The sequence below is a fragment of the Cyanistes caeruleus genome, chromosome 11 (genome assembly GCF_971803275.1).
Source record: "Cyanistes caeruleus chromosome 11, bCyaCae1.hap1.1, whole genome shotgun sequence".
Lineage (NCBI taxonomy): Eukaryota > Metazoa > Chordata > Aves > Passeriformes > Paridae > Cyanistes > Cyanistes caeruleus.
The window spans coordinates 16,463,744-16,480,796 of record NC_141711.1 but is presented as its reverse complement, the minus strand read 5'-3'; the positions used below and the strand labels follow the sequence as shown (position 1 = coordinate 16,480,796).

Genomic DNA, 17,053 nt, shown 5'->3' with positions numbered 1-17,053 from the left:
TTGCCCTGGCAGCACTATATGGCCATTGAAAAACCCTACTGGAATTTCCATGTTCTCAGTTCTTTGCTCAAATCAATTATATTTTCAATGGAAAAAAGGGAGCAGCTTTCCTTCTTCAATGCACTTTCATGTAAAATACTAAATTCTAATGCTACATTGTGAAAGTCATGGCTTCACACTTTGTTTTGGTTAAACCTATCAAACACAAGTTATCTGTGGCCCAGGAGCAGTATCTGAAAACTGCAGCTGCAATGATGAAAATGACTGCATCTATTTACCAAATGAAAAAGATTAAAATAAGGACACACTAGGTAATCCTTACTCACAGCTGCCAGTTGAGCCTACTTATCACAGAAAATCAAAAAATATAATACAAAAAACTGGTAAAATCAGTCAGAGATCACTGCAAGCCTTTTTTTTTTTAAAAAAAAAAAAAAAAAGTTCATGCTCATCAAATTCATTCACAGAAGCTTTCCTGAATGTGAGTATCTAAACAACCTCCAAAACACCCTGATCATTCACATGTGTGCACACTCCCACCCCTAAAGTACACTGATAATGGAATTTCCCCTCAGCACGCAGATATGAACAAATTATTCCCTGCTAAGGCTATCAAAGCCATCATGTGTGCACTGCAGTTCCAGGACAGTCATGGAGCTCTTTTTGAGTTCCCCAAGAAAACCTGGCCAAGCCAATCCCAGCCTGATGAGGGTCTGTTCACATCATTTCAGCTCTCTGGAGTGCTGGGGTGAAGCAGTGCCTGCACTCATTACTCAGAACATGATCTTCTGCTTAATAATGTTCAACACAACTGCAGCAGCATCCCTGTGAAACTTATCTAATACCCTATTTTTAGTTAAATCCCTTAACACCGTGGATTTTCAGCCCAGAAGATTCTCATTCTCTAATACTATGTTAATCCTGCACAACACTTGCTCCCAACAAATAAGGGTGTTTTGGCTGGAGCACAAACGTGCAGCCATTTACTGTGCAGGTGGAAGTTCAGGTTTGTACACACAATTAGTATCAATTATTTTTTTGCCTGTGAAGAACTGACAACATAATGTTTGAGATGGCAATGGCAGTCAGTGGCCCACTTTCCCTCTCTATTATCAAGCACTGGAGGAACAGAAGAGCCCCAGCTGCCAGGCAGTATTTCTCTAAAACAGAGCATGCATAAAAATTACATAATGTGTTTATTTGACAGTTCCTGTCTCCACAATACTTTCTTTTACAAGCAGATTCTCGTGCTCTTTTATTCTGCCTTCACACTGAACTGCCCTTCAGAAATATTTCCCAAGTATACCTACAAAATATCCCCAAGCCTATCAATTACCTCTGATTGCATTTGTTTGGGATACTTCAGCTGGCATTTAGACATTCTTCCTCTTCTACATAAGTCTTCACAATTTTCCTTTTTTGGGGGGATAAAAACTTTTAAAATCCACCACCTAAAATCTCTAGATAGTTTTCTCTCAAGTAATTTGAAATCAAGCCAACTGCCAAAAATACAAGGCTTTTTAATAGTGAAAGGGATGAACACACAACTCAAGGTTACCTGGGCTTCTAGAAAAAGATCAGCTTGGGTTTAATGGTAATTTTGAAGAATAGCCCTAATTTCTAGTACGTTCATTTATTTATAATACATACACTACAGCATTTAGAATTCATAAAACCACAAGTCAGGACAACTTTACCTAGAAAAACCTTACAAAAATATGTCATTTGACTTAAAAAAAAATAAAAAATAAAACCTTTCAGATGCAAACTCAGTCTTGAAGAACAGATTGGGAGAGCTCATCACATCTGTGGGTGCAAGATCTCATCACCTCTGCTCCAAAAATGTCCTCTTTACTTCAACCTTTTCAGCTTTAATTTTGCAGCCACCACTTTTTCTTGTATTCCTTCTCTCGTTATATCAAAGCCTCAATACCATTTGTATTTCTCTTACACATATGAATATGGTGAAGAGAAAGAAAACGATCCTGGCAGTGATTCACATAAACTATGTACAGACTTTAATATAGACTTTGGAGGAAATACAATACAGAAATCCACAGAAAATTAAATACATGAAAAAACCATGTTTGTCAAAATGAGACTGCTAATACAACCTGATGCTTTTCTTTGAAAGAATTAAGTTATACAAAAAACTGCAGAGGCTGCAATCTACATAGAAATTAGTAAAGTACTGATGTAATGCTACACAGGAAATTATTTCTTATAATGAAGTCGATGAGATGAAGGTAAATAATCTTAGGAATTGATAAAAGGGAATTGTAGAAAATACCTCTGAGCATGGCAGTATCAGGCTAGAGAGAGAGGTTAGTCAGGTTTTCCTCAAAGATTGACTTTCAGCAAAGTTCCTTATGCCTTTAATCCCAACCCAATCATTACTCCAAGCATATTCAGGAGAGGGAACGATGCTGTACATTCAGACAGAAATGGCAGCTGCTCTTCTTGCAATACTTAATGCCATTTCTTTATGGTTATTTAAGCTGGTCACTCCTATTTTGATCTCCTTTGATGTAATGACAGCTACTGCAATAAAACTGCCTTTAATTCTCCATCTGTACTTTTAATTCTTAACTCCAGATGCATTCTACTAACTTTAAGCTAATTGTTACGACACTACCAAAAAGGTCATTCTTATTCCTTTTATGTCACAATAATATGACAAGAGGATAAATCACTCCAAGCCCCAAAATAATCTAAGAGTATGAGCACTGAAATTTAGGGCTTTTTGAAATTCAAGACTGTGCTGACTTCACTGGATCACACAATTCCTGCCTTCCACAGTTATGGATGTTGGTAGTTAGTAGGTACTAACAAACTGCTGCTGGCTTTCCAACTGCAATTCTGAGGCAGGAGAAAAACCATGACCTTAAAAGTGTGTTTCATTTTCTTTGTATGACAGTGTAAAAGATTTATTGCTAATATTTTGCCCTTGTTTTTCTTTTTAAACACTCATTTGTACCTTTTGGTTACCTGTGGATCTTTCTGTGCAGAATTTATGGCAACTATTTGGAAGATTTCTTTTAATGCAATGATTTTAATAACATTTTAAGGGAGAAAAGAATAACCTTTGACCAAAAAGTAATATAAGCCTACAAACTCATCTTGTTTATGGCTTTTATCTGTCAAAAATATCAAGGTATTGGTGGCTCCCCCTCCTTACTCTGTTTCCCACCCTAAACATAGAATATATATTCCACATCTATAGGGAAGGAAATGTCTTCCCTGAGTATGCAAGGAGACCTGGATGCTTTCTGGTAATCTCCTGACAGCTGCTACATTAATCTGAAAGAATCAGATTCTGAAGATCAGGTGAGATGACCTCTGATTTTCAAGTTGAATTACTTTGAAGAAAGCTTCATCTGCCTTTCTGGCACACAAGGTATTGCACATACTGCAGCAATTAGCTTTTGGCACTGAAGCAGAAGCAGAGGATTCACATTTCAAATAGCAGCTCTGTTTTTGGTGCAAAAGTCTCTACAATGAAACAGCTCTTCATCAGCAAAAAAGCTGCATTCTGGTTTCCCATTCTAAGCAATAGTAAAAGCTGAAAGACTCATCCATTCACGCAGAAGCAAAAACCTAAACAAAAATTTCAAAATCAAGTATCTGTTTTACTTGAAACATGACAGAAAATGAGATGAAGAACTGAAGATTCAACTTTATAATACGACTTAAATGGGATGACAAATAGCATACTTCAGCTTTTTAATGTTTATTTCCTGCTTTACAACTTTTCCCTTGCTGTTCACAGACCATTGGACACTTCCAATAGCATTTCACACTTCCATAGATCAATATTATGGCCAATTGCATCAGAGTGAAACATTGCTAGAAAGCAGAAGTATTTGCAATATTCTGTATAAATCCAAGCAAGATAAGCAGGCAAGAAAACAGCAGATAAGATTTTGGTTGTGCAAAAATACACAGAGAGATGCTTAAAAGTGCAAGTCTAAAATCAGCAAGGCATTGATCTTAAGGCATCTTTGGTGTATTTCCCAAATTCTGACTGGGAAATACACAAACCTCTGTAGCAGCAGTATCAGCCCTGCATGTGTACAAACCTAAACTACCTGGGGGTGAGTGGAACATGGAAGAAAGCACATGAATGAATGAAAAAAAGGATGAGTCCAGGATCTTTCTTTCGTACAGGACAGAAAGAATGTGTAAGCAACAGAAAATGGAATTGCTACAGGAAGGGGCAATCAGTATTGTGTTAGAAGAATGATCAGCAACAATATAGGGGGTTAGCAGCAATAACTATAAAATAATATTCCCACATTTTAATAGGCCAAACTACAGAGCAAAGCTTCTTAATATTCACAGTAAGCACACAAAACTAACCAAACTGAATGCCTGAAAACACTCTAAATGAATTCTTTCACAAAAAAAAAAAGAAATCTGTAGCTATTTATCCAAGAAGTGTATCTGTCCCTTGATTTCCAGCAGCTCCTACCAGGACCTAAGAGACGACTTTCAGAGCCACTGCCAGTGTATTTAAGGGAAAATTGTACCAGTTTAACAAAGTGAAAAAAAATCCCTAATTTGTGATGACAAGTATGACTTTCATGTTTGCATCACTCCTTCCCAAATAATACAATTCATTGATGATCAAGGTCAGGATAAATTAAACAAACATGTTATATATTAGATGTGTGAGATTACCGTTTCCTGAAAGCTGCATGGCAATGGAATTGTACTGTCTTGAGTAATTACAGCCCTGCTCAAACTGCAGGGAACTCAATCTTCTCAGACAATATTAATAACAATGATTTTCATTTATTTTATTTGCAAATCTCAAGTATGACAGAACAGCAATTAACACTATTACACTACTTGAGAAAGGGCAGTACTATGTGAATATGTCTATGAAAGTCATTAGTGTTTTACCAGATTAACACAGGTGGTTGTAAGTTTCATGATAAAACTCAGAGGAAGGATAGAAGAAAGTGGCAGAACTCTTCCAGAAATTCTGTGGAAAAGAGTGATGCTGCAGAAATACCCCCAAAGTCCCAGATATTTAGATTTAAATACTGCTTGTATCTTTGATATCATGCATCTCTTTCTCTAGGGAGTTCAATACCTGTAGTAAGAAACAGAATTTATTTTTCTTAAACAAGCATCTTGAGTAGGTGAATATAATCATGCATGTATTTACTGATTTCACTGATGCTTCTCCATAATTGTCATGCATTAGATTTACCTTTATAGTCTGAATTACACTCCTATTTAAAGGTTTTATATCAAAAAGCGTCTATAGGCACCTCATGAAACAACCTATTCTCTTCACTGCTGCACTGCTGTCTGTTCTCCTCATCTTTTTTCCCCTCACACCATTTTTGCAGCTTCCTGTTGCTAATTTGATCCATAAACTCTGAGCAAAACCAGGCAGGCATAATGCTCAGAAACAGTCCCTTGGTTCCCCATTTATTCTACTGGGAATAAGAATGGAAAACATCTGCAATTGTGCACTGCAGAAAGACTTGATGCAATCTATTGGTCTATATCCTTCAGCGCTATCCTTCAACAAGAGAGAATTGAAGTGCAGCAAGGGGGCTGCTAAACCATCAGGGTGTTCAGGTATATCCCTCAGAGGGGGTTTTGAGGTAGGTGGCCAAGAAACAGAATCAAACAAACATAGCTTCATGAAAAACACTGGATTTTCTTCTTAGTTGTCAACTTACAGGACTCTTCCCCACTCCCACACGCTCATTAGCACTAACTCCACTCCCAGTGGGACAGCAGCTGCTGTTTGTCTGAGAGTGTCATGTGTGTCATGCACAACTTACCTGTCTGATCCACAGCCCAGGACACAAAAGTCTGGCCAAGGCCTGAATTTTCTCTAATGGCAATTTATGATCATTTCTGTGTGAATGAACTGCAGCTGTCTTTGCCTTTAAAAGAACCTCTCCACAAAATCACCAGAAGCTGACCAAGGAGACTCTAAACCTCTGAGAAGTGTCATGATACAAAGTCTAAATATCACAGCCTCAGCTCCAGTGTCCCTGGTTAACTGTGAGATTCTCTACTTTTTGCAGCAACCATTAAAATACTTCCTCAATGGAAGAAAAATGAGTTTTAAGTACCTCTGAACACATCCTCCCAGGCCTAATAATCTTTAGGTTGATACCAAGTAAGGGAAGTGACCTAATCCTTTTATAAGGGCAGGGAGCCCTAGGAGAAGCCTACTGGTAAACACCTCATTTCACACCAAGAGCAAAACTCACTGTAGAAGTCAATAAACTCACTGTAAAAACTTATACTTGATTTTCAAATAATCCCAAGTTCTCCCTGTGCACAAATACTACTGGAAAGAAAATGTTGTGTGGGGTTTTTTTTGTTAATAAAAGTTATTTGAGAAGAATGAGAAGAAACAGGAGCCAGTACTTACTCATTGCCCCAGTCCAGCCTCACTGTGAGGTGTCTCTTGACCTCTCGCACCTGATCCTGGGTCAGGTGGCCCGAGAGCAGCTGCCTGCGGAGGTCAATGAGCTCATTCATCACATGCCGCAGCTTGTAGAAAAGATCTACCTTATGTTTCTGTAAAGGCACATTTTTGGGAGGAGAGGGGAGGAGGGAAAGAGAAAAAGAGAGGCAGGGAGGGGGAAAAAAGCAGGGGAAAGAAAGAGAGAGGGAGAGAATAAGTTTGGAAAGACAAAGTGTGAGAAAAAGAGAGAGAGAGACAGAGAGAGAGAGATTAATAAGTTACCCAATTTTCATTTAATTACCCTAGAGGAACATCAATCCAGTTTTTATGAGCCTTAAAATATTTACATCAAAAAGTAGTGTTAACTGATGCAATTCATACTAAATAACTACTTTTTCCTGAGGTTTAGGCTCAATCTGCTAAGATGCCCATTTTCTGATGGAACCTAATGCTAAATAAGAGGATTCATTAGGCACAGCAGGAATCGCTTATTCCAATCATACAGTAAATGTAAAATTTTAGATTTCAAGTGATAGAGAGGTGAAAAAGCTTACTTCTGTCAGCAGCTAACTGAATGGCTCTGAGCAGTCAGGAACAATGAGTCACCACAACAAAATAGCATTTTTTAATTATTTGTGATATTCAATTTACTAAAATTCAGCCAGGTATTGGGGGGGGGGGGGGTGTGAAAATTCACCACCTGGCACTCTAAAAAAAAATAAAGCAATTAATAATAAAATCCACCAGGAAAACTATGAAAGAGAAAAATTACCATAGATAATATAAAAATCCCCACACCACCACCATCAGTAAAGACAAATAAACAGAAAATACCCCCAAAAACTTACACAACACTGTAATCCTTTCCAAAAGAACTGGTATAGTAATACCACTATAGGGAAAATACCAACTATAGGGAAAAAAACAAACCTCTTCACCAAAACCAAATCTCCCAAGACCAGACAGAAGTACAGAAGACAAAAGAAACACTTTTTTTCCCCTGCAGGAAATAACTGTATGTGAATTCCCCAAAAAGGAAAGTTTGTGACCAACAACCAAAGGCACCCATAAGATAAGATAAAATAAGGACACATGTCCAAACTACTGCACTCTGTGCTGGGCCAGGACTGTGTGTCAAGGGGGCTCATCTCCACACTGTCAGGTTGCAATACTGCAAAAACCAGCCAATGTACCATGAAGGAGGAGCCCAAGAAGGAAAACAAGATCTCCTGATGCAGCTGGATGCTGTTTTTTGAACAGCTGAGCTCCATTCCTGTTGCTTTGCTAAGCCTGAAGTGTTTGAATCTCACTTGGGAAAATAGGGAGTAGATGGACTGACATGGAGACTTCATCAGCTGGCACTGCCTTGATCACGTCTCTGCTTGTACATGAGTGGGTTATAAAAGCCCTCTAAATAAAGACACCTGCATCTACCAAGACTACATCTGATATAGGAGCATCCACAAAGAGAAACATAAGTGCTTTCTATTGCAACACATTATTAGAACAAGTGGTTTTCACTTGTTTACCAAAAATAGCTGAGATGAGATGAAAAAATAAATTCCACCTACTTGAATTTGTTTCCCTATAAGACCACTAGATTTGCATGACTTAGGAAAACAGACATCAATGCAATCCATTTTGATCAGCATTTTTTTAATTTCTCTGAACCTGATTACACATCTGTTTTCCTGAAGCAGGTTAAGCACAGATGGCGTCATCAGTTGTTCCTATCTAATAATTATAAGATGAAAATATGCACAGTACTTCAACTCTGCATCATCACTGGTTTTGGTTCTGCTTGAAAGAAAGCAAAACAGACATCAGACCTAACAGAAAGACATAAATTTCTGGGGCTGAAAATATTTATGCAAGGAAGGTAATCATGCATAACTGTTAAATATAAAATTACTCAATTTTGTTTAGGTTTTACTACTAAATGTGGTCACCTAAAAGTAAATCCTACATAAGCTGACAATGACAGTAGGTATAGGAAATGTCCATTTTTATATGCTATTTATGTGAACAAGAAAAGATTGTCACTTTTTAAAAACACAAGATGAAAACAATTTAGTTTAGAAGTATCAAAAAAGTAAATCAGGTATATTTTGATAATAAAACAGTTGGGAATGGAACTACCATAAGAATCAGGCCCCAAAGCATCATATTCAGACTTCCCAAATAAACCTGCTAAGAGAGCCACTTTCTCACTCCCCTAATTATGGTTCAAGGTTATCAAAGCAGTCAGGTCCAGAACACATGCTGGTTAAATTACAGTATGTTCTATGGCTATGTTTGTTTTAAACAGCAATTTTATACAGGGGTATCAGAAGTACTTTAAATACAAATAAAGGAGACTACAGAACACAAATGTTTTGCCTACTTTAAGCTGAATGCACAAGTATTGAGAGAGAGCTAAACACAGGGTGTCCTTCCAGAAAATCCAAGGTCCAGGGAAGGAAGGGAAGGGAAGGGAAGAAAAGAAGGTGGAAGCCAGCAGAGCTGTGGCTGTGATCTCGGGGAAAGTCTTATGAAGAACCATAGATGCAAGATTCGTGATAATGAAGGAAAAAGCTCACGAGAGAAAAAGGAGAGCTAGAACAGAGTTGAAAGTGGCTTAATTCCAGGCTTGCAGGCAGAAGGGAGTTTGAAGCAGTCAAAAATCAGTTTCTAACATCCCTCCTCACATTACAGAACCCAGGGACTAATGAGCTTCATTTGGGAGAGAAGGAAGGAAGGAGATATTCACGTTTTAATGGCTTCTCTCTTTCAAGATTAAAAAAAAAAACCCTCAAAATTCAACACTAGGCTAAGTTAATCAGGATTCCTATCCCCGTGTAAAAAAACCTGTAAACCAGATGGCCCCAGACACCGCATTTACAGAAACCCCCTCTCCCTAATTTTAAGTATTAAAATCCTTCAATTTTAGTTAGAGTAGCACCATAAATAAACCTGAAACTTTATCATCTTGTTAGCAGTTAAATAAAAGATGTGTCAGTTGGATGTGTAAGCATTCATTCTGTTTCACCGTTAATTTTCATACAATTTCTAACCTCTAATTTTTTCAGCTGGCTTTATCACAAGCTCCCAAGCAAGAACTTTATTAGTCCATCCAGAATGATCTGCTGTGTGCATTTATAAACATAGTTGACAAATCTGGAATATCAAATTATTTCTGCAGAACTTTTATAGTAATAATTCAAATGAGTCGCAAACAAGGAACCTGGATGGCTTTAATGAATTGGGACTCAAGTCACAAGCAGCACAAGTCCTCTAACACGTCTTGTTGCCTGATTTTACTATCCCCAGACACAAAAACATTTGCTGTATTTCTTTGATCCATTATAACTAACAAGTCAAGCTAATCAATGTTTGGATAATCTTCAGATGTGCAGCTATGCATCAAAAAGTGGAATTCTGGCAGTATTTTCTTTTTATGGCTCCATATTAACTCTGTGGAGTTCAAAAGCCAGAAGATGGGTTTAGAAAGATGGCCCTCTCTAACAGGCCGGGGCAGGAGGAGGAAATAACAATATTTGTGGGCTGGAATAAAGACAGGGATCTCACTCACCAACCACCATCCCAGACAAACAGACCTCCCTTGCAGGAATTTATTTATTGCCAATTCCAGTAGAGTTGGGCAGTGAGATAAAAAGAACCCTTGTCCTCAAGCACCCCCTTCCCAAGCCAAACATTTTTCCCTTTACTCCTCCATCCTTCACAGAATCACTTCCATCCCATAGCAGCAGGAGAATGGAGGGGTCGGTCCATGGCAGCTTCTCCCTCCTCCTCACAGCTTTCCCCTGTGCCAGGGTGGGTTCTGCCCACACAGATCCCAGTGTGGATCCCAGCGCGGATCCCAGCGCAGATCCCAGCTCCGCTGCCTGTTCCCCTCCCCCTGCTCGGCTCCAGTGTCTGTGGGGCTGCTTCTCCCCTTTCCCCCTCATCTCCCTGCCCCAAAGCTCCTGTCCCAGAGGCCATCCCAGCTCAGCCCTGTGGAAGCAGCTGGAATTGTTCTTTTCCCTCAGCTCCATCCATGTCCAGCACCCTGCCCAGGAGCTCGGGCCGGCGCCCCTGGGCCCCAAAGCCCAAGGCACCGAGCACAAAGCAGGCCCCGCTCCCACCCCTCAGGTGCCTCTGAAACACTGCGGCTGCCTCTGCCATTCTTCTCTAAATAAATGCCACATAACACGAAAATATATAACAGACTGGTATATTACAGCAGATGACGACCTATTTATAGTCATTTTGTTACCATGACTTCATTTACCACCACTGTAAAGTCAGGATTTTGCCTCTCTCAAGAGTAGTCCCTTAAGACATTTCCTATAAAACTGCTGTAAGCTGTAATGGGGCAGAAGGGTGCAAAAAATTATTTTCCTTATAAAAGCAAGTGAGTAGCTTTTCCCAGGTTCCTTGTTATGGATTTTGGTATCTACATTAGATATTAAAGCCTGCAAGCACCATCAGCACATGAAAGGAAATACTAAAGCTACAAACAACACAAAAAATCCTGCCTTTCTTCTCAGTTTTGTCCAGATGATTTTAATTAGGCAAATTACTTCGTATTAAAACTCTGTTGAAATGCAAAGATTTTTAAAACATTTATAGTTTAGTCTTACTCAAAATCTGTAATATTATTACTATGCAAACCTTAAACATCACTATCAAATTAGAGAGTGTTCATCAAGTTGATCAATAAAGATCAGACCACAGGTCAATTCAAAGTTTTCTCAAAACAGAGGAAGGATTCAATTCAATTCAAAGGAATTGAAGAGTAAAAATTCGTGTGGGAGATGTGGACAGTACACAGGTGTCCTGACTGGCACCCACAGAAAAAGCTATTTGAGAACACAATTAATACTTGCACATATTCATCAGTTCTCCATATGTGCCTAGACAGCTGGTCCTCTTGGATTACAGAACTAAAATGGACTTTAAAAACAGTTAAAAAATACCGACAACAAATAAGAGAAAATATCATCAAGCAAGAATAAAGTTAATAAATTACTTCTCCTAATTGAAACTACAAACTCCTTTTACTAAGGGTTGAGGTACGACCCTGGGGTTTTCAGAAGAGGCTGGGTTTGAGCTCACCCCTCTCTGACAGGACACCATTAAACACTCAGAGAGTCACTGGATCACAGAAATGTTAAGGTCAGAAAAGACCTCTACGATCATCAAGTCCAATAAGCAGCACTAGACTTCCAAATCAAGACTGAGAAAGGCATCTCAGTTCAGGTTTATTTTCATTCTTCTATCCTGAAAGTTTCTGTTTATTAGTTCTCAATTTATTCATAAGGATGCATTATCATGAATTGTATTTATTTTGTCTTATGAATATTCATAGCTTTTAGCTTCAAACCAAAATTATTTTCTCCAATAAAAAATCTATCTAAATTGATTCTCTACTGTATTCACAGAGGGCATTTCGATTTACAGTGTGTAATAAAGCCCAGTAAATCAGAGTGACAGAAAAAACAAGTTCTTCAGACTTTTGCCATTGAAAATGAGTAAAATAGCTTAATATACTGATATGTGACAAGAGAAGAACTTAAGCAGTAAAAAGAATGATGTAACATCAATAAAGGATGCAGAAGCAGAGAAAAAACAACAGAACAAAGCCTGTACAAGATAAAACAGAGATGCTGCTACAAGCTTTTCCTTTCTATAAGATTAAATAACATTCCTGAATTACCATATATCATACTTCAGTAGCACAGTAATTTTTTCTAGATATTCTATGTCCTCATGCTTCTTCCAAAGAGCTCAAAAGCTGAAAGATATATTGAATTTACATCAGTAACTTCACAAAAAGGTTCCTTGCACTCTTGGCAACAATCCAAGAAGAAACTAACAATCCTGGCTTTCCCTGAGCTGCAAAATAAAACTAAATTCTCAAAAAAATTAAGCCCTAAATCACAGAGAAGCTGATTGGATACAGACATCTCACACTAGCAGTGTATATGCAAACTCCTCACCACTCCTTATTCCCCCAATTTCTCCCAAATGTGTTGGAAATTCCATTTGAGCAGTGCTGACCTCCCCCCCCTGAGGGGCATTTAATACGCTTTACCAGAAACCTTGTGAGCAAAGCAACAACTGGATTGCCTCCAAAATAATTTCAGAGCTCCATTGGCTTAGATTGCACATTTGAAAAAAAAAATAAAAATTAAACACTTTCAAATTCTTTATGATAAACTGAAAACAACAATGGTTTGCTCTGCTCCAAAACCAAAATGGAGTATTAAAATCAAACCTACCTACCAATACATCTAAAAAATAGGTGATATCTTTTGTCTGTTGCAAACCAAACAAATACTCTACAGCCTTTCACAGCTTTAAACCCCTTGCAGAGGGGAGCCCAAGTAGCACTGCAGCAACAGTACCACTTAAGGAACAGCAGGACACTGAAGGACAATCCTCACAGGGTTAGCAAAGCTCTTTCACTTTAAAAAAAGCTGTTCTCTTTCCTCAGATCTCCTATGAAGGGCCGTGGGTAATATTTAAATCTGTTGTCACAATGCTCTCTCTAACAAATCAACCTATCTCAGCTCAGAGCTCTCCACAAAATATTACAAAGAAAAATGTTTTTACAAAGGGTTAGTCCCAATATATTGCTCTTCTTCAAGCAGAGAAGTTTTCTCCTATTTGTTTGTATCACCTCACAGACCTTAAATGCTTAACTCACACTAATGTGCAATTCAGAGCCTATTTGTATTTATAGTAACTCAGTACAGTACAAACAACTTCTCCACTCTAAACATCATGCTACACATGTAAATAGCTCTAAGTACAAGTTATTATACTCCCTGGCAGTCAAGATGTGCATCTTGACTCTCATATCCCCTCCTTATCTGCAGCTTCAAGATGCCTGAGTTGTCTTAATACAGCAGCTTGGGACAAGTACAAGATGACAACATTTAACAGTTACAGAAACAAGTTAAAACAAATAGGAGACAATTCTGGTGTCTGACATTTCCTGTTATCAGTATTCATATGCTGTTGCTACTCTTAGGCATCACCATCATCAGGAAATGTGCCTTGGCCAGCATGAGACAGGTATTCTGGGGCTAAATTAGTGTTACTTAGAAACAAAACAGAAAAAATAGGATGCAAAGAAGGGAGATTGCTCTTCTCCAGGAAGCAATATAAGGGGTTCTGTGGGATAATTACAGTGAGAAGAGATAAAATTTGGTTGAAGAAATACCCTAAAGTTGTCCTCTGTCTAGCGCCCATCTTTACCCTGGCTGCCGCTGCTGACAGCTGAGGGCTGGAGAAAACCCTGCCTAACGAGATTGTGGCACAGCCTGCAGCTTACCATGGCTTTGTTGACACTGAATTGAGTTCCTAAATCACTAGGACAACAGTATCATAAACCTCATTTCCTAACATCATCATAAACTTTTAACAAAGCTTAAAGAAATGGAATTGAAGGGGATAAACTTAGAAGTTTAATTCTTAATTTCTATAATACTGCAAAACAAGTGACATTAACACCCCTTTTCAATCCATATTACATTTATTGAACTCAGTTCCAAATCCTTTGGATATTAAATGTCCTTATTTGTTTTTATGTTGTAAGAAATCTTGTTCTAGACATTCTTAAATGTAAGAATGTATAATTTAGGATAAATTTCCATTCTGAGGAAAAATAAATATACATGCAAGGCTTTTGCTATTTAAGCAAGGATGATTCCCCCCAGTCTTGAATGCCTCTATCATGACACAGATGTGTTAGGACACAACATGAAAGCAACACATTCTGCTTCATCATACTTCTTCTGAAGTATAACTAAGAAGACTAAATGAGAAAAGTTACCCTTCTGAAAGACAATACACCAAGGAAAGAGCCCAAGAACATGTAAGACTTCTTTTCACCACTGTGATATTTTTTAAGGTTGTGATCTTGCCTTTTGTCCTGCTCCCTCCCTTCGGGATCCCGAGCTCTCCCATCTCAGGGTCACTGCTGTTAAGGGTGCCTTTGACCTTCACATCCCTAAACTGCCCTCCCCTGTTTGTAAACACGAGGTCCCAGCAGTGATGGAGCTTTAATAAGCAGAACTAGAATTTGGTACCAAATGTTCCCTACTCACATCATCACCTTCCATTTTCCTCGCAGACTTGTGTCCCCTATTTACATTAAAACCACAGCCATAATGGACCTTTCCTGTCCAAAATACATTTGCTGAATCATGTGGGATCTTTCAGAGGGAGAACTGATCATCTTGAAATACAGCACAGGAATTTCTTCTCCCCTCAGATGTTCTGAACCTGCAGAGCTTGGAATACTGGTAAATGTGGCTGGAAGAGGAGCACTCCCAACCTCCTGCTGGGATCTCATCAGAGCCCTCTGAAATGCCTCCTCCTGGAAGCACTGAGGGCCAGCAGACCCCACTTATCCTGATGGACTGGAAAAGAAGAAGCTGTTACCTTCACCTGATAAAGATCTAAACTTGGAGGACTTGAGGAAGATGTTGCATTCAATACTAACTGATGTTATTTACCTGTAAGACAAGCAACAAATAAAACATTCTGCTCTAAAAGAAACTGAAGCAGCATTGGATAAGTGTGGATGCCTCTATATTTCACAGTTTCAGAAGACTTTTTACTATCATTTAAATGCAAAAGAAATGAAGGTATTCAGAGGAAAGCTTCCTACCCATAACTAAATGGTTACATTCTTTTGCAAATACAACATAGCCCTCCACAAAAATCAGTATTTTAAGGTTATTTTCTGCATGACAGAGAATTATATTACCTTTCACATCAGTTTTAAAGTAGAGTTAAATACTTTTATTTACACTTTGAAAAAACATTATATATTTATTGAAGTGGTCTTAATAAATAATTAACATTCATACTAATTGATAATAGTCATGCTAAGTTAGAACTTCCTTGATAAATATCTTTGAAGAAATTCAAACTGATTACAGTATATTACAAGCTCTGTCAGATAAATAGTTTCCCTTTAGCAGTGCCTTACTGTGCCAAATTTTCAAGCTGAAAAATACTTTCTCCCTAAAGCATTTTCATTGCATTTAAATCAAACATCTGCTCTTCCAATGCTATTTACATTCTTAACAGGGAACTTCACATCCAGTGGGGTTCAAGGATATAACCTGATACTTTCACCCTTTTCCCAGCTCCTCTCACACAGTGTCCTCATAGGGCACAAAATTAATATTCTCCTTCACACATTAGAGGGCTCTAGAAGGAGTATTACTGCTTTGGACCTGACAAATACAGTACTTTTTCAGAGAAAAAAGCTCAAAAGAAGTCCCAGAGTCTGTAGGACTGGGTCAGTACGAGTCATCTTGAACGTCTCTAACAATTCTTTGTCTCTGTCAGGGTCTCTGCAGGTCATGCAACACAAGTTCATTATGTTAGAGAAGATTTGCCAAAAGCCATTTTAAAGTAGCATTAGGGGCGCTTAAAACACTAAGAAAGAAAACCACAAGCAAAACACACACCATTATTCCCACAAAATACAGAACACAGACCATTATTTGCAAACTGGTTTGATTAGCACATTTTGTAATTAATGATCCTGGGCATGGTGCCACCATTTGTCTTCCAACATTTCTGTGAATCTCTAAAGAAAATTGCTGACTGGATTTCGGTGGTTTTCCAACTAAACTGTCTAATGGAAATTCAAAACAGTAAAGACATTTCAACTATGCCTCTCATACGCAGGTTGCAGTAATTTTCAGCTCTCTAAAAGAGACTATTTCAGCTTCAAAGGAATAGTTCTAAGGAAAAAAAAGTCTGTGGGATTGCAAAATGCGAGACCACTGCCCAGCAGAGGAAAATCCTTTACAAGGGAAACGCTAGCACATTTACCCAGCAATTTCAATAGAGATTGATCCATTTCTACTGCTCCACACAGGTGCTTAGTATAACTCTGATCCTTCCTGGAAGCCCTAATTTTGTCTCTATAAAGTAGATATATAATAACTTGGCAGAGTTCAAAAAGCAATACAACTGTTATCTAAGATTAAGACCAAGAATCACTGAAATGATGTACACCTTACTTGTAAGCTCAGGATTTTTTGGGAGGGAAGCTGATCACCCAAATTGTCTTCTCACTTCAAAAATCTACAGATTTCAAAATTTTCTGTTCCAGTTGTGCATTATAATGCAGTTATTTCTGTTCAAACATGATACAAAACATAAAATTGTGAGAATATGAAAATCAAAATTCCCTTACACATGAGGATTTTCTCATTACTGAGGTAATGATTCTTTATGGCTCCTTGAGCTATTTCAGTATATGCAAACTGTTGATTTATCAACAGTTTTAACAGTAATGCTCAATGGTGGCTCAGACACATTTTATGCCTCCCACTATTATTAAAAAAAGAGAGAAAAAAAAAATGCAGGAGCCACAGCTCATTTCTGCAAAACATCTCTGATGTTCCTACTTTGGAACATGACAGGAGGAGAAATGAGGTGCAGAATAAAGGATCCACACACTTGAACCAGCAGCTGTTACCAGTGACTACATCACTGTCCTCTCCCTTGCTCAGGTCTGGATTTTAGTATTTATACATGATGAACAAAAGGTTTCTAAAGAGGAAGATCCAAAGAATATCAGCTGTGGCAATGACC

At 38.2% G+C, this 17,053-nt stretch overlaps 1 protein-coding gene across 34 annotated transcripts in view; it reads right to left on the bottom strand.

The window, feature by feature from the left end:
• DOCK3 (dedicator of cytokinesis 3) overlaps positions 1–17,053 on the bottom strand; it is a 183,220-nt gene that overhangs the window by 116,806 nt on the left and 49,361 nt on the right. For all 34 annotated transcript variants that reach the window (XR_015274895.1, XR_015274896.1, XR_015274897.1 and 31 more), the window contains exon 6: positions 6,407–6,555. Coding sequence is in view for 30 of the 34 variants with exons in the window: in XM_086845695.1 (XP_086701821.1) it covers positions 6,407–6,555 (149 nt within the window). In the remaining 4 variants the exon portion in view is untranslated. The remainder of the gene's footprint in view (positions 1–6,406; positions 6,556–17,053) is intronic.